At 42.4% G+C, this 24,709-nt stretch overlaps 1 protein-coding gene across 6 annotated transcripts in view; it reads right to left on the bottom strand.

Moving 5' to 3' along the window:
* Positions 1-24,709, bottom strand: part of LOC121294026 (V-type proton ATPase 116 kDa subunit a1) — a 68,480-nt gene that overhangs the window by 3,306 nt on the left and 40,465 nt on the right. For all 6 annotated transcript variants that reach the window (XM_041217517.1, XM_041217519.1, XM_041217520.1 and 3 more), the window contains 2 exons: positions 21,431-21,548; positions 14,744-14,915 (listed from right to left, as the gene is read on the bottom strand). In XM_041217517.1, the coding sequence (XP_041073451.1) occupies positions 14,744-14,915; positions 21,431-21,548 (290 nt within the window). The remainder of the gene's footprint in view (positions 1-14,743; positions 14,916-21,430; positions 21,549-24,709) is intronic.

The raw sequence follows: 24,709 nt of genomic DNA, 5'->3' as shown, positions 1-24,709 counted from the left end.
TGGGACATCAGGTATGAAAACTTAAGAGGTTCATCTGAAATTCCAGTGTGCAATTTTAGCACAGAAAATAACCCATTTATTTTGAATAGGCTAATGCCTCAGTTGGGACAGCAGTAGAATTTCAGGTGAATGCAATAAGCTATGGGCCACAAAGTAATTTAAAGGCAATTGAGTTCAGACTCAGCATCAGGATGTTGCACAATTACCCAGTGAGGTGAAAGAAATATTATGCAAATGCTCTTACATCTTACCCTTGACCATCAATTGGCCAAGATCACAAACCAGTACTGGCAAAGGTCGAATGGGGACCTCTGCACACCACTGCAGCTCATGAATGGTGTGCTATGGATTAAGAGGCTCAAATTGATTCAACCACCAGTTTAGAAACAGATCTCACTAGAAGACAGGTTTTATTTCTGTTTACATTTCAGTTATTGTGCAAAAGTGAAAATCAACTGAAGAAATAAGCAATGCCAATATGCACACAACAATGGGCACAAATGAGGTAAAGACTGCTCCTTGGCTCTTGTCCAGGAAAATTTGACCCTTCCAGAATTCTCACTTTTCAGTAACTCTCAATAAATCTTTATCCAAAGAATGCTAAGCTAATACAACAGTACAAAACTAATAAAACACTCATGGCAAAAAAATTTCAGTACAATCTCAAGTTGTGCTGTTCAAGATTCCCAACATTGTGCCTGGTACAGCTGTAACAATGTTCTCAATTTTATTGAGAAACCATGTCAGAACGATTGGATCTATGTTCCTCTGTCAGGTTTGGCATTGTGAATTCCACAGAATGACCAAGATGCCCCTACCCAGCAATTCAATTCAATTTCGACATCAGAGCAAAAGATACAGTTTTCACAGCCTCAATTCTATGCCAGTTTTTGAGACTCTACGCATGCTGAGACTCTACATTTAAGCAGGGGCATCAGGGACAAATTCCAAAGCATAGTCCCTTGGCAACTGAAGACACAATTGCCAACAGCAGTGTGATGAGAGGGTGGATGCACAGGAAATCAGAATCAGACATTTAAATTTCAGGTATTGTGCAGTCAGGAGCCAGTATACTACAGCAAGGATGCAGGAAATGGGCTAACAAAACTTAAGACATGGGATATCAGCAGATGGTTTGGATGAGCTAAAGCTTACAGGGCTAAGATGAATGGCTAGCTGGAAGAAGCATTAAAATGGTCAAATCTAGGTGGTGATGAAAGCATAGGTGTGTTTCAGTGGAAGGTGGGCTGAGAATAGGCAGTCTGTTTGATGGAGATGAGGTCAGAAACACAGGTCACATTAAATAGCTTGCAATGGCTGCGAACAGTCTGATTCAGCCTGGAAGAGGGCTTGGGATTGATGCAGGCAGAGTGCACAATCATAAGGCAAGGGCACAGAATTTGCAATGGGAGCCAAAGGTCATGTTAACATTCCGTTATTTAACTGGAAAAATCTGCAGCTCAGCCAAAACTGGGCACTGAAAAAAAAGGGCAACAGATCAGAGACTTTGGAGGGTACAGCCAGCAATTAAAACATGTGAGAGCTGAACCCAAGTTGCCACAGGGTAGCACATAGATGAGAAAGAAGGGGCCAAAGGTAGTTCCTTAGGGGAGTTCAGAGGTAACAGACAGGCCTGGAAGGCAAGCCAAGATAATCTGGTTACAGTTGAATAGTTAAGAGTGGAATTAGAGCTGTCCAATTGATGAGCATCAGGCAGAAAGAGAATGCAGTCGACAGCAAAGGTTGCAGGCCAAAGACAGCTGCTCCATGGTTACAGTCACAGAGGACTTTGTTTGCAAACTTTGGTTCGGGTTACTCCACTGCTGTTAGAGGCGTAGGAACCTGATTGGAATGAATCAACTAGGGAGTTGCAGGACAGATGGATGTAGATTTCAAAGGTGACAACTTCACTTTCCTCCCCAGTCCATAGATAAGAAGGGTTGGGTGGCAAGATGCCACAGGAGGGGGTCACAAGTGAGTTGTTTTTAAAAAGAGATGAAAGCGTTTTGGTAGGAAGAGGACAATACATGAGAAGGAACCACCTAGAACATCAGTTAGCACAGGTGGAGCGGTAAAAAGAGGGTGCTCAAAATGGGAAGTTGGGCACTAAGAAGTGGGAACTGGGTCTAGATAGCAGGAAGTGGGTCTCTCAATGAATTTAGATTATTGGGGGATTGGGAGGCAAGGGGACAAATTGAAAGCAATCAAGGCAACAGAATCAAGAGTCCATTTTAGTGGCAGTCACCCCTGATCTCCTCACACCTATTGTTAGAGATGAGATGGTGGAGAAGGAAGGGGAGGGGAGTTTAAGGAAAAAGTGGTAGCATAGAACAGCAGCCAGTGATTATCTATCTGAGCTTCCAAGAACAATGCTACAGTAGTGGTAATTTTGAGGGGGGAAATGAGACCCAATCGAGCTTGAAATGCTTCAGCCAGCTCTAGTTGTGCACAAAATATATTCAAGTATGTACCCCTTGGGCTGGAGCAAGCAAATATCAGAGCCATATTCAGGGAGTGACTGGAATGTAAGCAAAATGAAAGAGTTCATGGGGGCAATGGTAGGGCTGGGATAGAAGAGGGTTTGTGGTAAATGGACAGCTAAAGTTCAGGCAGACTTTAGTTTCAAAGTACAGCTGTAACTAATTTGCAGAACGCCTTTTCCCTGGGTCAGAAGCAGAAGAGCCTGAAGTTAGAGGTGTGAGGGATACAAGGGAGTGGTCAAAGTTGGCCTCAACGATTGAGATCATGGCAGAAAATCCACAAGAGCTGTCAAGATTGCAGGGGTGGCACTGAATATGGATAACAGTTAGTATGGAAGCAGAGGTTTAGAGAGGGCTGGAGGGTGGTGAATTCCAAAAGGGGGGGGGTGGGGGGAAGAAAGGGGAGCAAAGATAGAAACTGAAATCATCAGGGATAAAAAATGTTCCTCGGTGCAGAAGCTGAGGAAGCATAGGATGGAGAATAAATGAAGAAAAAACTCCCTTTGGGGACTCAGAGTAGACTGATAGTACTTTAAAATGAAAAGCGTGTGGGACAGGTACAAAAAGGTGCTCAGGAAGTCAAGTTGCATCTTGACAATAGGTGTCATAAGTAACATTTCTACATTTCTTCAAGTGACCTGACACAAGCTGGGAAAATTCACCTTCGAGATGGAATGTTAGTCAAAACCGAGAATTGAACCTTATCCGCAGGCTGAAGTTCCAATAACCAACACTGAATCCACCACCAGTCAACGCATTTGAATTTTAGCATTTCTAAAATGCCTCCCTCTACAGATTTCGAAAGTGAAAAGGACATTCTGAGTCAAGTCATATCTGGATCTTATACACCATCTCTGACAGGAATGTTGAGGGTCACATTTCCAAGACATTAAGAGCAAGGTAATTTTAATAAGAAAAACACTGCAATACACTTTGTACCATAAAACAATTTTACTCAAGAACTAGCAGGAAGGCACTCTTCCACTTGAACATCCTCAGCAATATCATGGATGAATCACAATTTAGTAATTATCCTAGAAAAAAACCTTTGCAAGTATCAAGACACAAAGGTAGATTGACCTAAGTTACATTCCCTGGCCATGTAGTTCAGGTTATTTTTATACAAATTAATCTCTATATAGACTTCATTTTCTCATCCTCCCAGACACATACACAGCAAGATTCACCGTTTAATAAGCATTTCCATCAAGTCATCCCAAAAAAAAATCATCCCTACAGACCTTTCTGGGACTATAATTCATTGTGGCAGGACAGAGCTGCTGCTAAGATATGCTTTGGGTCCATTTGAAACACAAGCAAGAATGCTGCAAAATCCAGTCACTAGAATTTTTACATAATTTCTGTAGCTATGCAGGTAATCAACCCAGATTTTAGGAACAGGTTTAATCTCAAACAGTTAGTGCTTACTCCATTCCAAAAAAGAATGGAGGGCAGAGTTCTGATGTATCAAATGGGGGATGTGTTTTGGAGTTCACAGCAGGTCAAAATTTTCATAAAGATGAAATACAAAATATTTTTCCCCCTGATACTACTAGAGCTTGAATACAATAGATGCTCAACAAGCGAGCAAACAGATTAAAAGTAAATCCACACCTATGAAAGCATTTGCTTCATGACTACAATACATGATTTTTTGTTTTAGATGGTTTATTAATTATGCTTTATCATTCATTGCTTACAAAGGAACAATTGACAACATACATAAAAGAGGATATGCAAATTGCTTGATAACAACAGGAAAATCCTGCAACATAGGACAGCAGGTGGCACAATAGGATAGCAAAATGTACTTAAACTTGGGTTCAGTACAGCAATGAATGATGGGTTGAAAATAGTTTTTCCGACAACCATGAAGATAATCCGTGAAGAGATTTAAAATTCGCCCAAGTCAGTTCCCAAATGGTTGAATCCACAGTAAAAAAGAAGTGGGGATGGTGGTAGAATTTTTCTTCTAAAGGTAAGGGTAAAGTACAATATTGGGCAGAGAAGGACATGTAGGCTGAATCTACTTCAGAATGTACTATCCTAACAGTGCTAGACATTGGATACTAAAAAGTAGAAATTTCCTCTTCAAAAATATCCCTCAATTTGATCAGCATTAAAAATTTATAAAAAATGGGTTTAGAAGTTTAGAAGCATTTATTTTGAATTATTGATCAATGGCCACATTTAAATAAATAATGGAGCCTAGCAAATTAAGGACCATTTTAACGAGGAAAAGTGGATGTTTATGTATTACTAGAATTGATACACATACACACCCAGACAAGTTGGCAACTTCAGTTTGCTAGATGGTAAAATTCAGTGGAGACCAAATATTTGTCCACTGAGAACCAGGAGTGAAATATCACAATGGGCTACTATCATACACAGTGTACATTTGACTACTTGTCAAGGGAACAGTGATTGAATATGCATGTGCTTTTCTCTCAGGGATAGGGTCAGCTTGGGGAATGTTAGAATGATTACTGCAATTTCATCCTGCAGGTTAATTCACCAAACTATTTTTGGTTATAAGAAAATTGTCTCCATCAAATGGGTGTGGCTCCCGTAATAAATCGACGCCATTTAGCCTACTTCCTAAGATCTGGTTTCTCAATTTCTGATTTAGGGTTATTTTATTTGTCAACATCTGAGTATTTTGAAATCAGATGTCCAAAATTTCATGCTATGACTTTTTTTTATAAAAGAAAATGGTACAATATTACATACGAGGAAGAAAGGCTCATCCATATTGGAAGTCTTGTGCCATTTTAGCAAAAAATCTTTTTTAGATACCAAATTTATTCTTTTATAGAGGCTGGATTTCTCTAGATGGAGATGAAGCATGCCAACACTCTTTGGATTACTGGAAGCTTTATAAATAGCCAGCTGTTTCAATAACATCCCACACACTGCTATAAGCAGAATATGATTAAATCTACTCAACAGTCGAAACATTTGCGTGGGTGTAGAGTGCAATACAGGCCATGAATCAAGTTTACTTCCAAGATACAATGTCAATTCCTTCCAACTGCCCCACAGCCACAAGTTCATAGCCATAGCTTTACTCAAAGGATGATTTGATCCAAATGTATTCTTTAACCCATTGAACAGCTCTGGAATGGTCATCCTCTGAAATAAATGTGTTTTAAAACTATTCTAAAATAGTAATCAAAAGAAAGTAAATTTATAAAGATTACATCTGTAGGATGTTTCAAAATGCATCACAGCTAATGATTTAATTTTTCCAAGTGGAGTTAATGTTATGTAGGCAAACATGACAATCAATTTGTATAAAACGAGAAATGAATGAATGGACGATCAGCTAATCTGTTTTTGATAGTGTTTGAGGGGAGAAAGTAAATTTATAAAGTAGATTACATCTGTAGGATGTTTCAAAATGCTTCACAGCCAATGATTTACTTTTTCCAAGTGGAGTTAATGTGGGCAAACATGACAATCAATTTGTATAGAACGAGAAATTAATGAATGGATGATCAGCTAATCTGTTTTTGATAGTGGTTGAGGGGAGAATTTTGGCCAGAACACCCACTTTATCTTTGGACAGTACCTCCAAGTGGGCACACTGCACCTAGATTTAACAGGTCACATGTTGGCACGTCTAACAATGCAGCACACCCTTGGTACTGCTTGGAAGTATCAGTTTAGATTTTATGCTGAAGACCTGGAATCGCCAGGAACTCTTGATTTTAAGAATAGGGGGAAATGCCCTCTGTTAAAAAAGCAAGCAAGATCATAATGGACATAAAGCATTTTCAGGCTCATTAAGCGAAGACTTTCAGTTTTCACAGTGCAGCAAGAAAACAAATGACCAGCGGTAGAAGGGAATCTAAGTCAAGTCAAGGGGAGGAACTTACTGGATTTAGAAGAGGGGGGGAAAAAAAAAATCAGTAACAGAAAATAATAGGTCTTAAGATAGACAAATCTCCTGCATATGATGGTTTCCATCCCCATGTATCAAAATAAATGAGAGAAAATAGGCAAGGTAGAATCACTTTGAAACCTTTCCTGAGCTTTTACAAACATAAATCACTCTCACAGCATTTTAGGACTGTTTAGCAGTGTCCAGTTTAAAAGCTCACTGTAATAAAGGTAAAAATTTAACAGGGAACGAAAATTTAACATCCTTTCAGTCACCAATGGGAATCACATTGCAGAAACATAAATAGGAAACTCTGATTCAGTTAAATTTCACATGCAATAAATATAGTACTCATATGATCAGGCCTCAGTTATAATCAGTCTACAAGGTTAGTGCTGAATCCAGAAGCCAAAGAAGAATTGGAGTATCAAAAAGAGATCCATATATACGACTACAAGATGCTGAATCAAATAGTTTGCTATTGCCAAAGGTTACTCCATAGCACAGAACTAAGGAATTAAATGTGATAATATATCAGCAGACAGTAAAAGACAGAAAAACATTTGAGTAGATCGCTAATTAATATGATACCTGACATCTCGGGGTAGAAGTATTTACTGACTACAAATAAAAAATGTGAAGACAGCAGGCAGAATTCAGATCATGTCACTTAGCTTTATAGAAGAATGGCACTCTACAGTTCTTAAAACTTTTCAGGTCATGCCACCAAAACATTGTAACTTATCTGTTCCTTGTTAGCAATGGATACTGCCGATACTTGGTATTGGAGGAACATTGCCATAGGTTCTAAGCTGCTTTCAAGTGGACTTGTTCTGAGGAGTTGAGCTGACAAGGCAGCTTCCAGGCAAGTAGGCTTCACTGAAATGGGTTATATCACCAGTAACAACCTGAACTATTGCTCTGATTACATAATACTGATACAAAGCAACAATGCAAATGAAATAGTCTACACAGAAGATTGTCAAGTCTTATGAAAATATGTACTTTAGGTATCCTCCATTAAGAGGTTATGATCAGCTATATTCAAGACAATTTAACTTTAGCTGCTAATATCATGTCTGCCATTGGGATGTTTAAAGACAAACACTATTTTGAAACTAGAACATTTGGCTCCTTACTTGGCAATCACACTAGTTCTCTATTTTGTGGATTCATTTTTGCAATAAGATATTCAAAGCTGCAGAAAGGCATCAGTTTTCACGGGGCTAGTTGGCATTATAGGGATTTTGAGTGCTCAGCAGCCAGAACATCATAAGTTGCATAACGCAACTCCAATTACAGCTTCTTTTACATTTTTTCACTTTAAATGAGATTATTTAATTCATACCAGGTTTTAGGATGCGTTTGGACTGGTTAATTAAATTACTAGCTCTAAACACTTTTTGCAGTATGATTCATCGGCTCCAAAATTAATTTTCCAATTCAGAAATGTTAAATTCTCCATTAAGATATGAATAATTATCAAAATGATAATTTTTCTGATGCTTTCTTAGGAGTTCAGCAACGAGTGCCATTCCTTCACTGCCAACTGAAATCTGGGCCAATATTCCAGGGTGAAACATTGTATGTTTGAAATTTCCAAGCTCATCCACAAGTTCATTTTATTTATTTTTCCACTATTTGTGTCCCTATTTGGGCAAATCTCAAAGACTTCTGTACAGTTGGATAACCACCACTGTACAGACTGATCTGACTGCAACTCAATATTCACATGGATAGTAGAAACAGAACATTCACAACAGACACTGAAAATAACTGCACAAAATAGGTTCTTATTTACCTGTTTTAGCTTCCCTTGTTAATCGTTTCCAGTGTTATAAAATGCAAATAATTACCTAAAACTGTAGTCAGAGGTCAGAACTACAGTTCCCGGCAGCTGGCCGAGAAATTACCACACATGCGCAGTTAGCGTTTTTACCATCTTCAGGTCGGGAACCGGTCCTGCACATATATGCGTAAGAAAAGGAAGCAAAAATGGCATGAGAAAACAGTTCAGGTCACCTGACCTGTGAGGGCCATTGTGAAGGCGTTCCAGGGAGCAGGACACAGAGACAGGGAGAGTTCAGTGTGTTTCAGAGTGAAGAAAGGGGTTTCTCAGCTTGAGAAAAGTACAAGGCTTGTGGGACAGTAATTAAATGAATAGTCAGTTATAGGACTCAGTAATGTGATCAGTTTAGCGGTGTTTAGTGGAAACTGAGTTTAAAGTGCGGTTATTTTTGGGTGTCTTGTGGAGTGATACGAATTGGGTGAGAAGCATCAAGTGAATGCTCCAAGAATTCACCAGAAGAAAACCATTTGCACATGTGCCAGTCCCAAGCAAGGAGCCTTTGTGTCAAGCTAGTGGTAACTCTTCACTGGTTTGTGTCTGTAAAGATATTGCTGGGTAAAGGAATATTGGTAAATTAAAATGTGTTTGTAGTGAGATTTTTCCAACCTTTATGTCTGGAGTATATAGCTCATTTTTCTCGTTTAATAAATGTTTTATTCTGTTCGTTAAAAGCTAATCACCAGACTCCCGTGAATTTGTTCAGTAACTTTCCTTCAGAGTTTCAAAAAAAAAAGGTAGGATTATTAAAGCCAGGTCTCACTCTGAGATAAAAGCAAAAAACTGCGGATGCTGGAATCCAAATCAAAAACAAAAATACCTGGAAAAACTCAGCAGGTCTGACAGCATCTGCGGAGAGGAACACAGTTAACATTTCGAGTCCATATGACTATTCAACAGAACTAAGGAAAAATAGAAAAGAGGTGAAATGTTTAAGGTGGGGGGGTGGCACACACAGGTAGAGCTGGAGAGAGGGCCAGTGATAGGTGGAGATAACCAAAAGATGTCATAGACAAAAGGACGAAGAGGTGTTGAAGCTGGTGATATTATCTAAGGAATGTGGTAATAAAGGTACAGATAGCCCTAATGGGGGTGGGGTGGGGGGAAGGGATCGAAATAGGCTAAAAGGTGGAGATAAAACCATGGATGGGAATACATTTATAAATGGAAATAGGTGGGAAAAGAAAAGTCTATATAAATTATTGGAAAAAATGGGGATCAGAAAGGGGGTAGGAATGGGGGAAAGAGTTCATGTCTAAAGTTGTTGAACTCAATATTCAGTCCAGAATGCTGTAGAGTGCCTAGTCGGGGGATGAGGTGCTGTTCCTCCAGTTTGCATTGAGCTTCACTGGAACAATGCAGCAGGTCAAGGACAGACATGTGGGCATGAGAACAGGGTGGAGTGTTGAAATGGCAAGTGACAGGGAGGTCTGGATAATGCTTGCGGACAGACCGAAGGTGTTCTGCAAAGCGGTCACAGTCTGTGTTTGGTCTCTCCAATGTAGAAGAAACCACACTGGGAGCAGCGAATGCAGTAGACTAAATTGAGGGAAGTGCAAGTGAAATGCTGCTTCACCTGAAAGGAGTGTTTGGGCCCTTGGACGGTGAGGAGAGGGGAAGTAAAGGGGCAGGTGTTGGACCTTCTGTGGTTGTATGGGAAGGTGCCGTGGGAGAGGGTTGAGGTGTAGGAGGTGATGGAGGAGTGGATCAGGGTGTCCCAGAGGGAACGATCCCTGCGGAATGCCGCCGGGGGGGTGAAGGGAAGTTGTGTTTGGTGGTGGCATCATGCTGGAGTTGGCGGAAATGGCGGAGGATGATCCTTTGAATGCAGAGGCTGTTGGGGTGATAAGTGAGGACAAGGGGGACACTATTATGGCTCTGGGAGGGAGAGGAAGGTGTGAGGGCGGATGTGCGGGAGACGGGCCGGACACGGTTGAGGCCCTGTCAACCACCGTGGGTGGAAAACCTCGGTCAAGGAAGAAGGAAGACATGTCAGAGGAACTGTTTTTGAAAGTGGCATTATCAGAACAGATGCGACAGAGGCGAAGAAACTGAGAGAATGGGATGGACTCCATACAAGAAGCGGGGTGTGAGGAGCTGTATTCGAGGTAGCTGTGGGAGTCAGTCAGCTTGTAGTGAACATTGGTGGACAGTCTTATCACTAGAAATTGAGACAGAGAGGTCAAGGAAGGGAAGGGAAGTATCAGAGATGGACCATGTGAAAATGATGGAGGGGTGGAAACTAGAAGCAAAATTAATAAATTTTTCCATGTCCAGACGAGTGCATGAAGCAGCACTGAAGCAATCATCGATGTACCGGAGAAAGAGTTGTGGGAGGGGGCCGGAGTAGGACTGGAACAAGGAATATTCCACAGACCCCATAAAGAGACAGGCATAAATGGGGCCCATGTGGGTACCCATAGCCACACCTTTTATTTGGAGGAAGAGAGAGGAGTTTAAGGAGAAATCGTTCAGTGTGAGAACAAGTTCACTCTGAGATATGACTTGTCTAGTATTCTCAGCTGGGATCGTAACACCAGTCATGTTTTTCCTTCCTCATCCAACTTCTCTAAACCCAGCCTCGCTTGCTTTATTATGGAAGGAAGAGTGGAAAACATTCCCCCAATGGCTTATCAGTAAAAATGTGTCAATTTAGCTCATTTTAAGCCATGTTCTCATCACTGGGCTTAATTGGCATATTGCTACAAGTATGTTACAGACATTCATTGCCCTTACATAAAATTATATAGATGATGTAACCATGGCTCAGTTGGCAGCACTCTTGCCCGAGTCACCAAGTTCCAGGCTTCCCAATCCAGGACTTGAACACAAAAGTCAAGGTTGATTCTAGTGCAGTGCTTCTGTCAGAGGTGCCTTCTTTCAGAAGAGGCATCAAACAGAGGCCCTGCCTGCTCTGTCAGGTGGGTGCAAAAGAGCCATGGCACTATTTTGAAGGGGAGGGATGTTAACCCCAATGCCCTGGCCAATAATTATCCTTCAATCCAGTCCATGCCAGCATTTATGCAACACTCAACTCTCCTCCCATCCTTCCTTATCTAGCTAGCAGCAAAACCCTCTGTTTCTTTCTAAAATAAAAATACCTGGAAAAACTCGGCAGGTCTGGCAGCATTGGCGGAGAAGAACAAAGTTGAAGTTTTGAGTCCTTATGACCCTTCAACAGAACTAAGTAACTTTTTTTACTTAGTTCTGTTGAAGGGTCATGAGGACTCGAAACGTTAACTTTGTTCTTCTCCGCTGATGCTGCCAGACCCGCTGAGTTTATCCAGGTATTTCTGTTTTTGTTTTGGATTTCCAGCATCCGCAGATTTTTTGTTTTTATCTCTATTTCTTTCTTCTTCATCTGCTTATCTAACTTCCCTTAAATGCATCTAGACTATTTGCCTCAACTACTTCATGTGGTAGCAAGTTCCATATTCTCACCACTCTCTTTGGGTAAAGAATTTTCTTCTGAATTCCCTGTTTGAATTTCTTGGTAACCATCTCATTTTGGTAGTTTTGCTCTTCTCAAGTGAAAATTGTGTTTACTCTATCAAAACTTTTCGATTAAGTCACCCCTCAGCCTTCTCTTTTGAGGAGAAAAATGGACCCAAGCCTTTTCATCTTTTCCTGATAGGTATGTCATTTAAGTCAATGTTTAATGTCCTAATATTAATGTTCAATACAATTCTTGTGTGAAATTCAACGCCTCAAAATACACCCAACAGCCACACCCTAAAGCCGTGAAGCACAAAGTACTCGCTCATGACACAATTGAGGTTTGAGGGAGAAAAAAGTCTGCAAATACAGCCAGTTTTTTCCCACAACTCAAGCAGATAAATTCAGAGATCTGACATTATACTTTATTTAAGCATCTTTTTTGACATTTTACTATGTTAAAGGTGCTATATGAATGCAATTTGTTGTTGTTCCGATCCCAAAAGCAACTAAGCAAATAAAAACTCCAGTATTTTCAGAAACATAATCCAATCTTCAAAACATCCTAAAGTCCCCAAATGTACAATCTGTTATTTACAAGGGAAACTAGTTAATAAGCAACTTCAGCAAATAGAACTAAAGGAAGTCATTGACTAATTCCTCACAGTATAAAAATTAAGCCTACAAAGTAAAAGACTGTTTTAAAAGTTTCCCATCTGGCTGTAAGAGACTATGTTAACTGCTAACTAATAGTGAAGTTAGGAGGACTGGCTAAACATAGCATAATCAATCCCAGGCTCTGTATGAAGAAATCAGTTACATTGATGGGAGTTTATATTGTGGGATATTAAATTCTGCAGAATTTATTAGCTTCACACGAACAATAAGGAATATCAAAGCATTCTTCACAAAATTACATTGCTAAGTTGCTAAATTTTAAACCAAGGATTATGAAGCAGTGACTGAAATGTGACTGTCTGAAGGTGATATATACAATTAAAGAACGTGGGAAACAGGGTCCAAGATAAATATGTTAGTGAAATTAGCTTTTCTGCCGATTTTGTCACAAGTACTACTACTGAAAACACATTCTTGAAAGGTGGTAATGAGATGGTTTACTTTCATGTTTGTACTGATATGGTCCAATCAGGATAATTGCCAAGGAAGCACAAGGAAAAAATTAGAAAGGTTTTGTAAAATTGTAAATTAAATGGTTAGTGGGTAAGGTGTAATAGTCAGAAATACACAAATCTCCAACTTCAAATCCTGCCTACAGTGAACGACCTGACTTTTGCCTGGATTGCAATAGGTCAGCTAGAATTGGCTTCAACACAACTAAGCAAAGGAAGGTAGTAATGGAAAAATGTCAGGGTTTCCACTTGTGATGACTATCCAGTCATCTCCCTGTTAGAAGATGCTCAGAATTTAAAGCACAAAGATGATAATTTGACCCTTTCACTTGCTCTACATTTAATCCAATACTCATTTAAAAGTTTCTTATTTAAATACATACCATTTGCACTTTAAAAGCAATTATGGACTCTTTCCATCAATATAAAGAATTGTTGAATTATACAGCACAGAAGCCTCCTTCTATACCTTAATGACTCTGACTCAGCTAATGTGGGCATCAGCTAATATGATAAGACTCAGCACTGATGACCTCATGGGTGAATCCTTCAGCTGATACTCACCACCTAAGTTCATACTCAAAAAATGACGTATCTGACAGGGGTGGTTCCATGGATCCTACTGCTATCATGACTCTGGACTCAATGAGAATTGGAGGGTGGGAATAAAAACATGATTACAAGATCAAAAGTCTGTCTCACTTAGCCTTAAATATATTAATTGACCCAGCCTCCACTGCTCTCTGTGGAAAGAGAACTCCAAAGTATAACAACCCTCAAAATAAAATCCTCCTCAGTCTTAAAAGGGAGACCCCTCATTTTTAAACTGTGCCCTTAGTTCTAGAAGAACCTCACAAAGGGAAACATCCTCCTAGCATCCACCCTGTTGAGTCACCTCAGAATCTTATGCATTTCAATAAGATCATTTCTCATTCTTGGAAGTTCCAATGAATATCTCCTATCTCTTCTAATCAAAATCAACTATTATTCCCTTGTCCCTAATATACTTGTCTAGTTTTACCTTAAATGCATCTATACTACTCGCTTCAACTAATACTTGAGATAGCGAGTCCCACATTCTTACCACTCTTTGGGAGGGGTTTCTTCTGAATCCCCTATTGGCTTTCTTGGTAATATGTAACATTGATGGCCTCTGGTTATGCTCTTTCCCAAAAGAGGGAACATTCTATCCCCATCTACTCTAACAAAACCTTTCATAAATTTTAACACCTTCTATTAGGTCACCCCATCAGCCTTCTTTTCTCAAAAGCCTTTTGTGCAAAGCTTTTGAAGAATCAAAACAGTTGTGAAAACAAGATTCAATATCTCTGGTCAGACTGGCACCTCTGAACTTCACCCAAAGCCAAAATGTCAATGTTGATCTGCATCTTTGGTGTTTTCCCATTAATTTTCCTTTGACTGATTGTCATCTGTTTACCTTCTGATGAAGTTTGGGTCCCCAGATTCCAGCAGCTTACCAGCACATTCAACAATGAAACCAGGATGTCAGCACCAATCTTGCTATTTAAGTTTGGGGCAACATAACCAAGCAGGATTCAATCTTCAAAATACACATGGACCTTCCACTTGGGATAACTCATCACAGATTGTCTGTTTTGGATTAAACACACCTATGTGAAGTGCATTTTTAATATCAAAATGCACGGTATGAATGGAACTTCTTGTTATTGGCAGCAATGTAATTTCTAGCTGTTTCTTTTTCTTCTCTAGCCTAGGGACTAAGACCAAAAATAACACCCCTGTCTTCATCCAAGATATAGTAATTCATCAAAAGTTAAGGGTTGAACCCAGAACCTTCTTGACGTGCATGGTTCAAGGTCTCACACACATTGCATTTGGTCATTTAATAATCATTCGGTAACATAACTTCTTTAAAAAAATCTTAATTAAATATGACAACTCCTATCAGATGAAGCAAACATTACAAATTATGCTCTTATCTTACCAGTGCAAACGAAGAGCGTGCAGAAACGCAGAAAGACCCTCCATGATGAGAAGAATTGCAACCGTCAGCACAGCAAAGGCAGCAAATATGAAGAAGAGGAGAAAAGATCCACCAAAGCTGTTTACTGATAGCCCAAGGTGCATAACCATGGTCCACAGAACTTCAGAGAGCTCTGAAACAGGGAAAAATATGCTATTTATTTAAATTCAATTTCACAGATTTATAGGAGGTGAAAATCAGTAGGCTGGCTTAACAGCTGCAAATTTATTGAATCTTTTTAAAAAGGGACTTAACTAAGAAAAGACTGTTGTCAGGACTTTTTTTTTTGCACGTTTTTAGGTAAAATCTCAAATTTGAATTTAATGTTGAACTTTAAGCCATTCAACAGACAAGCAGAAAAGTTCTACTATGGTTAAGACAGAATACATTTAGCATGAGTGACTACTTATAAAAAAAATCCAAACGCAAACATTTTAGCCTATCTGCTGTTGCACAATCACAGGGTCATTTATCTATTGGTACATTTGCCCTTCACATTCAGAAGACAAACAGATAAAATGCAGTCCCTATCTAGGAATTCAGGCCATGACAAAACTTATACTTGCTTCACATGAATTAACATCGGGCTTAAATGATTGCTGACTTCATTCTCAAATCTATTCACTGGCACAAATATTCAGGTTGAACAAAATGCTGCCTGCCAAGCATTAGTCTGAAGTTAGATCTAGATGGTTGGCACAGTAGGTTACATCTCCCTCACTTGGCATTCAATAAATTAAATGTACACAAAATGGTGAGGCCAAGCGTTCTCCTCACTGGACTCAGCTGAATGCCACATCACCCTCCCTAGGAAATGCACCCCAATTTGAACAGGAAACTGAACTAAAACGTAGCCCAATTCTGTCAGCATTCCAAATTGGTGGCATTGCACAAGGTCATGATACCTCTTGTAAGAATACCTTTGCAAATGACAATTATTTTTCTGTTGAAGCTAACTGTTGACTATTCATTAACCTGATTATTCTGCCAATTCATTTTCTTTTAAGGGGCTTAAATGTTACTCTCGTCATGATCATTGGCAGCAATGTTTACTTAATTGACAAAATTCAGTACTGGTAAAATCAAAGTTGAATCACAGTCATCTGAAAATAACCCTTCCATCCGCTGAGCTAAAAAAATTCACCAGGTAGCACATTTTTAACAGTTGATCCTGAATGTGAGACTTAATTTCCTGAGAAGGGAAATTGCCAGCTTTTAGGCCAGCATTTATTGTCCATCCCTAATTGCTCTTGAGAAGGTGGTGGTGCTTCTTAAAATGTCAACCTTGTCACAGCTAACACCCTCACCTCAAAGTCAAGGGGCGGAATTTTCCGTGCCTGCTGGCAGCGGGCATGAGGCAGAGGAAGTAGATAATATGGCGCAATCGGTTTCACGATGGTGGGAAGGCAGGTCACGATTGACTGCTCAGCCCGCCGGTGGTGGGCCGTGTTTCCTGCCATCGGGCACCTTATTGTAATACATCAGCATACCATCAGGCCAGCCCGCCAGGCCCTTGCACCCCACTGGATCATCTGTCCACGTCGGTGAGAAAACACACCGCCGTGTTTCCCAAGAGCACAGGGGCAACGTGCACTTATTGGCCTGCAATTTGGGTGAACTGGAGGTGAGTACACAGCAACATTCTGCAGAGCTCGCCAGGGTCTGTTTACAGGCTTCGGGGGCGCCAGGGAGTCAGGGTTAAGTGCCACCCTGCCAGAATGGTGGCACAGGGGGCTGGTTCAGGGGGAGTGCAGCCTTGCTGTTGCAGCGACTTCTGAAGAGGGCAAGTGCAGCCTCGCTGTTGAAATGACTGGAGGCGGGGTGGAGGGGAGAGATGGGCAAGGGCAGCCCTGCCATTGAATAAAGCGCACAAGCATTCGGGGTGGGGGGGTTAGGGTGGGTGAAGGAAGTGGCCATGCATTCAGGAAACCTGTAGAAAGTGAACATTCCTCTGCAACTGAGAGTTCAGGTGCAGCTACACTGATATGATTGGGGTCAGGCTCCTAGCTTATCTACCCACTCAAGGAATGCAGAGGCATCAAAGTACCACCAACTTCTGCAGACTCGCCCTCCCCAGCACAGACTGCAAATTCATGAGCACTTTAGTAGACTGCAAAGCAGTTGGACTGCACACATTGTACAATCTCCTTACTAACACTGGCCATGTAACAGTCACTGCTGGAGGCACTCACAGCCTCTTGCAATGTCAGCATCCCAGTTTGGACAGTTCTCCCCCATGGTTCAAGCTAGCAGGGGAACAATGCAGCATGCTAATCTCTGGCCATCCAAGTGGTGGCCAGCACTCTCCAGGAAGTGTTAAGAGGCCATCACACTTGACCAGGACAGGTTCTTAGTACACCCACAATAACCATGTGTCCCTCTCATCCTGCAGGAGTATATCATCAGGATCATGAATCCTCGTGAATTAGCTGTATGCCTAATGGGCTACATAGAGCAAAGACGACAGAGGAGAGTGCTACTGGGGCTGTTGGCTGTGGAGGCAGGAGGAGCCACCTCAGAAAGAAGTGGCAGCTGGGACTCCCACACACAATGCCCAAGAGCCACAGCAAGCTGTCACTGATCAGCGCCTAGTGACACGCAGGGTCTATAGACACCACTTTTCATTCCTGCAGATGACAGCGAATCAGTGTCGCCGAAGACTGTGAGTGCCTAGGGAATTGGCCGCTCACATCTGCCATTTACTGCAGGATTTGGCGCCATGGGGACATGGAGGGCGTCCGTTGCCACTGGCTGTGAAAGTGACCGCAGCGCTCTATTTCTACGCCAGTGACGCCTTTCAGGGCTCCACTGATGACCTCTGTGGAATCTCTCAAGCCTCCGCCCACAAATGCATCCATGAGGTCACAGATGCCATCTTCACAGGGGCGCACAACTTTGCACATTTTACCCGGGACCAGAATACAAGAGCGACTGTATACGCCCAGATCTCAGGTTTCCCACAGGCACATGGTGCAATCGACTGCACTCGACGCTCGGATCTCCACTGCAACAGTCCGATGGACTACATCAACCACAAGGGCTTCCATTTGCAGAATGTGCAGCTGGTGTGCGACCACCAGAAACACATCCTCCAGGTGTGCACAGGTTTCCAGGGAGTGTGCACGACACCTACATCCTCAGTCGGTCATAGATCCCTGGTGTCTTCCAGGATCCACAGAGGCTGCAGGGTTGGCTCCCTTGGGAACAAGGGCTACCCGCAGAGACTGTGACTGATGACGCCGAGCGGCGGCCTCAGACTGCAGCAGAGCGATGGTATGAGGCTCATGCTGCAACTCGCAACTTGGTGGAGCAAACCATTGGGATGCTGAAGGTGCAGTTCCAGAGCCTGCACTAGTCTGGTGGAGCCCTGTAAGTCAGTCCGCAGAGGGTGTCATGCATTGTCATTCTGCTGCACCCTTTACAACCTGGAGCTTCAACAGGGAGATCAGCTGGCTGAGGAGGAGATGGAGGAGCTGCACATCTCCTCCAATGAGGATGACGCCGACGAGGATAAGGCTGAGGAGGTCCTTGTATGTGACGATGACGTGGCTGAGTCCTTGCACTGGGTAGATGAGACAGGCGCCCTAGGGAAGCCCTCATAGCTGCTAGATTTGCAGAGAGTGATGACAACATGCAGTGAGGTGACCCCATAGTTCATCACATCGATTTGTGAACATTTGACTCCAATCTGGCTTATGGCAGCACGAGTACCCTCTGAGGATGCTCCTGTCATGGAAACGCGGTGAAGGCTTAATAGTCACTCAATTGCAGGAGGATGATTACGACTTGTATCAAGGACACTCCATAACTCTTCACAAAGCTTCTGAGAATGTCTGACTCCTGTCTGGCCGAGGGCAGCTTGCATGCGCTCCATGATCTGGGTCATATCAGAGACGCAGCTATGAAACTTTAAAAGCATCTGATGCTTTGTCCGCCTTCAGTACCTGAGCCCTGCAGGAGGTGGAGCACAGCATCAGTGGTCATAGATGAAGAGATGGTGGCCAGCCCCTCCATAAAAGGTGTTGAGAGCACACTAAGAGAATGAGAACTCTGTGGCACCTGCCCACTACATTCTGACAGCAATGACAAGCACCGAGGTGCAGACATCAGTAACGTCTCCAGGGAGTAAGAGACTGGACCATCACTGTGGTCTGACGGCTGCACAGAGCACAGGGAAGAGGCCTTGGACTGAGACACCTGCCTTTATCCTGTGGAGAAAGGTTTTACATCTGAGTGACAAGGACACTGCTCATCAGAATAAGGAGCCATAGGCAAGGAGAAATTCTTGTGAGTTTACTGACAATAGTGAACAGTCTGCACAAGTGATTAACACCCGTGCCCCGACTGTGCAACTAATTCTCCTTAACTGTCCTAACCTTGTCGCTATGTCTTGGTGCTCCGCAGACATGACAGCAGAGGTGGAGGCAGCCTGCTGACTGCACTGCCCTGTCTGTGATGACTTTAGCGGGTCTCTGGAGAGCCGAGACTTGGAGGGCCCCAGCATGCTTTTAGGGTCCTGCTGTGTGGCAGTGGCACCCTCCTCGGCCTGTGGAGCTAGAGCTGTTGAGGTCACAGGAAGAGGGGAGTCAGATGGGGCGGACAGTGAGTCACCTGGATGGATGGATCTGGAGTGTGCACCTGCGAATCCTCCCTCCCTATGGGTGCCCGGGATCCCCAGGCTGACTCCTTGAGGAGCAGGGGTAGCCGGAGTGAGATCGAGCTGCTCGGCACCCCTCCCGCTTACACACTGTTGGAGGCCAACTGTGGCATCAGCGATGGAGCTGAGCCTGCGCAGCAGTGCAGGAGCAAATGGACCAATTTCTCCATGGCAGTCACCATCCTACCAGTATTGTCCTTGGTGTGTTGGCATGCTGGCGCTATCACCTCAGACCGAAGGCGGACAGACTCCTCCATCATGCCTTGCAATCTGAAGAGTGCAGCGGACATTTCTTCCTGATGTTCCCAAGCTTGCCTTTGCAGCTTCAGCAACTGTGACATGACCGAGTCCAGGGGCTCGTCAGCTGACTAAGACTCAGCACCATTCTGGCCTCCAGCAGTCCTCCGAGTGCTAGACACCTGGGACCCTGCCGCCACCTGCAGTGGCTCAGACAATGCCATGTGCTCACCAGATTGTGATTCCAGGGCTACTCAAAGCTATGTCTCACTGAAGTGTCTCTCTCTGCGCTGGTGGAGGGTGTGGGTGAGCGCTGTGACAGGTCTTTAGGAGGGGTGCCTCCAGATTCCTCCTCAGACATTTCTTTGGAGCTTGATTGGAGGCCCTGGGTCATAGACTCTGTCGGCTGTTCGGCAGATGTGCCTGCGAAAGCAAGGAGAGATAATTAGTGCATGGCAGTGACCTGTGAAAGAGAACACATCACTCACGGCGTGGCTGTCTGTTGGGTGTTGCACTGCTGGATCCTCACTTGCTAAAGCACTGCCAACCTCGCCATCAGCACTGGACCGGTCCAGGTCCTTGCCAGCCAGCTGGATGGCTCTGTTTTCAAAGTCCGCGAGGACCTTGATTTCAGGAATTCTGCCACCAATCTGTGACCTCTCTCTCTTGTGTGCCAGCTCGTCCTGCATGGATAGAGATGGAGAAAGCGTAAGCAGGACGCCTGCCAGGCCAGATGACAAGTATGCCTGGCCTTTGTGGGTGTTGAGTGGTCCCATGGATGGGACGAGGACATGACGGTGAGTGTGAGAGAGTGAATGGTGATGATCCTTGAACCAGCAGTGAGTACAGTCCCTGTGGATGTGTGGTGGGTTTGAGAGTGAGAGAATTGAGTGATGAAATGAGTGACTTACCCTGGCGGAATGGAGGAGATCGTTCATCCTCTTGCAGCACTGGGTGGCTGTCCTCTTTTGCAGGGCATTGGCACTGACCACCGCCTCCCAAGCTGGGTTAGTGCTGTTGCTGCCCATCCTGCGGCCAGAGTGAGGACACCCCGGCGGATCTCCGCAGCATCCAAAAGTCGCTCAAGAGACGCGTCGCTGATGCCTGGGGGCTTCAGTCTTCTTCAGTTTCAGGGCCATGTCACCCGTGCAGCGGAAGTGAGCTGGAAGCACTGAGATGTGTGCTTGCGGTTGGATTTTAAACATGGTACCTGGCGTGATGTGGCAGCAGGGTGATGGCGGGCAGGTGAAATGAGAGCCTGCCTGCCATGGAAATGGCATGTTTCACAGGAGTGCATAAATAACAAGGCAGGTCAGGACGATACGGCATGAAAACCAGCCATCGCAGCCAGTGGACAAAATGCTTTACCCGTCCACTACTGCACTTTGTGCAAATTTGGGAAAATTCCACCCGGAATGTCATGGATTCAAGGCCACAGCAGAAAATTAGTGCATAGTATTGATTAACATTCCAGCGAAGTAGGAAAGAATCCTGAACTGTTGGATGAGTCATAACAGAACTAGACAGTTAAAGCAGATTTTAAAATCTTGGGAAATATTTCAACTATTACTAAGGATTAACTTGGAATTCATGGGTTTGTTTTTTGCACCCATGGAATAGGGCTATATATCAGGAACTTAAGACATATATAAACATCACCTCTCATGTTTGGAAATCCATCTCATCTACTAGTAATACAAATTTATTAGTCATAGACACACATTTATTAAGAGTGCTTCCTATGTTGTACTTACGTGCATGAGCCAGACTCAGCGCCCACAATCGTAAGTAGGAGGCAGTGTTGGAAACACATCCTAAGCAGTACTCAATGGTATGGATGGCCTGATGCACTGCAATGTCTCCAAAATTAAACTGCAATCAATAGATTAAAGAAAGGAGGTCTCAATGTGAAATTATATAGGACATAAAACTGCATTCAGATGCAGCTTTTTCAAAACGTTCCTACAGAAAAGTATTATCGGAACTTGGAAAGTATGTAAAATATCCAAATCTATACAGTTAGTTCATCCCCGATTTTTGAAAAATTGAGCTGAACTTTGAACTTGAAGTATGGGGAACATGAGTGATGAAAATGAAATGCTTTCACATTTTGCATTCAGGTCAAGGAAAATAAATTACTGTTAAAATGTTCAATGTGCTTCAATCCCAATCTCAGAAGAACAGCATTACTGTACTTAGACAACATGTTTTTGCATCAGCAAGCTTGGTCTCTTCTTTATCAAATTGACAACTTACAAAGGATTTTATGCTGTGTACATACACCCCATTTGAATGTGTGCTGAGGCTGCCCCAAAATCAACTCTATCAAGGTCATTATAATCACCAGAGAGTTTGAGTTGGATACAAACATGATCCTGGAGTGCAAGAAAGCATGATGGTCAACCTCACAACCCTTACGGCCTTGTCTTAGGAGGGAAAAAAAAGCATAAAAATTGTGAGTTCAACAAAGGAGTAGGGTTGTGACATTCCCAAAGAAATACAGGGGCAAAAAATAATAACTGACAACCTTAGCTTGCCTTGCATCTACTCTGGAGTAATATTAGTAATGAAGTATGAGTAAGCACCTAAATCACCTTTACAACATAAAACCTCAGTGCTGAAATTCAGAATTTCCTTGAATGACATTCAATATATATCAAATGCCAAACAGGTTTGTATAATTAAAAAGTTACTCAGTATATACTGTGTAAATGGATAATGCAATAAACAAGAGTGCCTTGACAGACTCAAAGCAGGCAATAAACACAGCCTTACCAATTCTTCCACAGTGGGCTTGCAAAAAAAGTTACACATTTAGTGCAGTTAAATGCAATGAGAACATGAACACATAGTTTGTAGATATTAAGATGCATGCACAATATATGTAAAACTCGCATCCTCTTTATTGAAAATCATCAAAAGAAATTAATTCTCTCAAACAGGACTCAGGGATTTACTAAAAACTGTGTGTCATTCCTGTAACTGTAGGGTCAAAGGCTCCTGGTCTTCTTTAAAACAAAAAAAAGAGGGTGTTGAAATTAGAAAGGGAGTTTTATCTATTACAAAATGTCAATTTTGAGGTTTTATTCAATCACCAAACCCCACTAGTGACATTAGACCTTGAACAGAAGTGGGATTTAAAACAAAACAAAGAATATGAGTGATTATAATTACATTTAGTTATAAAGCCTAAAGGAAGGTTTTACAGCATTAAAAATGAGGTTACAAATCTTATATTCTTGAAACCTATTTAAATAGCCAAACTAAAAAAAAACATTTCATTAGAATTTAGAAGCATACTAATAAGTATTATTATTCAATAACAAACTACTTTGTTCACAACATATTTCAGCCATCATTTAAATAGTCTGGATCTAGATTTGAAACAGTTTTGATTCACATAGCATGCCATAAACAGATGCAGCAATATCATAGCCCTGGGCGACATTTCTGTTGAGGTTTGCAAGGCTTTCCCAAGATATAAGAAAACTCAGCACAGTAAGACAGGTCAAGGACTTGCATTACTAGTCCCCGCTGAGAACATAAGAAATAGAAGTAGACCATTCAGCCCTTTGAGCCCACTCTGCCATTCAATGAGATCATGACTGTTCTTTTACCTCAACATCATTTTCCTGCATTATCCCCATATCCCTTGATGTTCTTAATAAGTAGAAATCTATTGATCTCAGTTTGGATCATGCTCAAAGTCTGAGCTTCCACAGCCTTCTGGGGCAGGAGGTTCCAAAGGTTCACCACCAAGTGAAGAAATTCCTCCTCATCTCAGTCCTAAATGGCCTGCCCCTTATTCTGAGATTGCTCCTGCTGGTTCTAGAACCCTCACCCCAGCTTTGAAAACATCCTTCCTGCACCTGCCCTGTTGAGCCCTCTAAGAATTTTTTATGTTTGAATGAGATCATCTCCCATTCTCTGAACTCCAGAGAATAAAGGCTCAGTGTATTTAAGCATTCCACACAGGGTAATCCCTCCATCGCAGGAATTAATTCAGTGAGCCTTTGTTGCACTCCCTCTATGGCAAATATATCTTTCCTTAGGTAAGGAGGCCAAAACTGCACACACGGAGACATGAGGAAAAACCTCTTCACCCAGGAGGGTGGTGGGTGCCTGGGATTCACTGCCTGGAGGAGGCAGAACCCCTCAACTCTTTTGAAAGGTACCTGGATCAAAGTACTGTAAACTGCAAGGCTATGAAACAGGTGCTGGAAGGTAGGAAATAGAATGGGCGGCCAGTTTTTTAAAAATTTTATCTTTTTCAGCCGGCACAGACACAATGGGCTGAATGGCTTCTTTCTGTGCTGTAACTTTTCTGTGGGTCTAATACTCCAGGTGCGGTCTCATCAAGGTTCTATATAATTGCAGTAAAACATCTTTACACCCATGTTTCTACTCAAATCCTCTTGCAATAGAGGCCAACATTCTATTTGCCTTCTTAATTGCTTGCTGTACACCCAAATCCCTTTGAAGTTCAACACTTCCCAGCCTCTCACCATTTAAGAAAAACTATGTATTTCTGTTTTTCCTACCAAAGTGGATAACCTTACATTTCTCCACATTGTATTCCATCTGCCAAATTTTTGCCCACTCATTTAGCCTCTCCAAATCTCCTTGAAGCATCTTTGCTCCTCCTCAACTCTCACTTCCACCTAGTTTTGTGTCATCTGCAAACTTGGAAATATTACATTTAATCCCCACATCCAAATCATTGATATAGATTATCAAATAGGGATTTTGGGGCCCAAGCACTGATCCTTGTGGTACCCCACTAGTTAGTCTGCCAACCTGAAAATGACCATTTATTCCAACTCTGCTTTCTGTCCATTAACCAGTTCCCAATCCATGCCAGTTTATTACCCCCAATCCCATGTGCTCTAATTTTGTTTACTAACCTCTTGTCTGGGACCTTATCAAAAGGCTTCTGAAAATCTAAACATACCACATCAACTGGTTCCCCCTTATCTATTCTGCTAGTTACAGAGAAGCCCATGGAATAGTAAACTCACTCAGAGCACACAAAG

This window comes from Carcharodon carcharias, chromosome 23 (genome assembly GCF_017639515.1).
Source record: "Carcharodon carcharias isolate sCarCar2 chromosome 23, sCarCar2.pri, whole genome shotgun sequence".
Lineage (NCBI taxonomy): Eukaryota > Metazoa > Chordata > Chondrichthyes > Lamniformes > Lamnidae > Carcharodon > Carcharodon carcharias.
The sequence above is the reverse complement of the archived record's forward strand: the minus strand, read 5'-3'. Positions and strand labels throughout refer to the sequence as shown.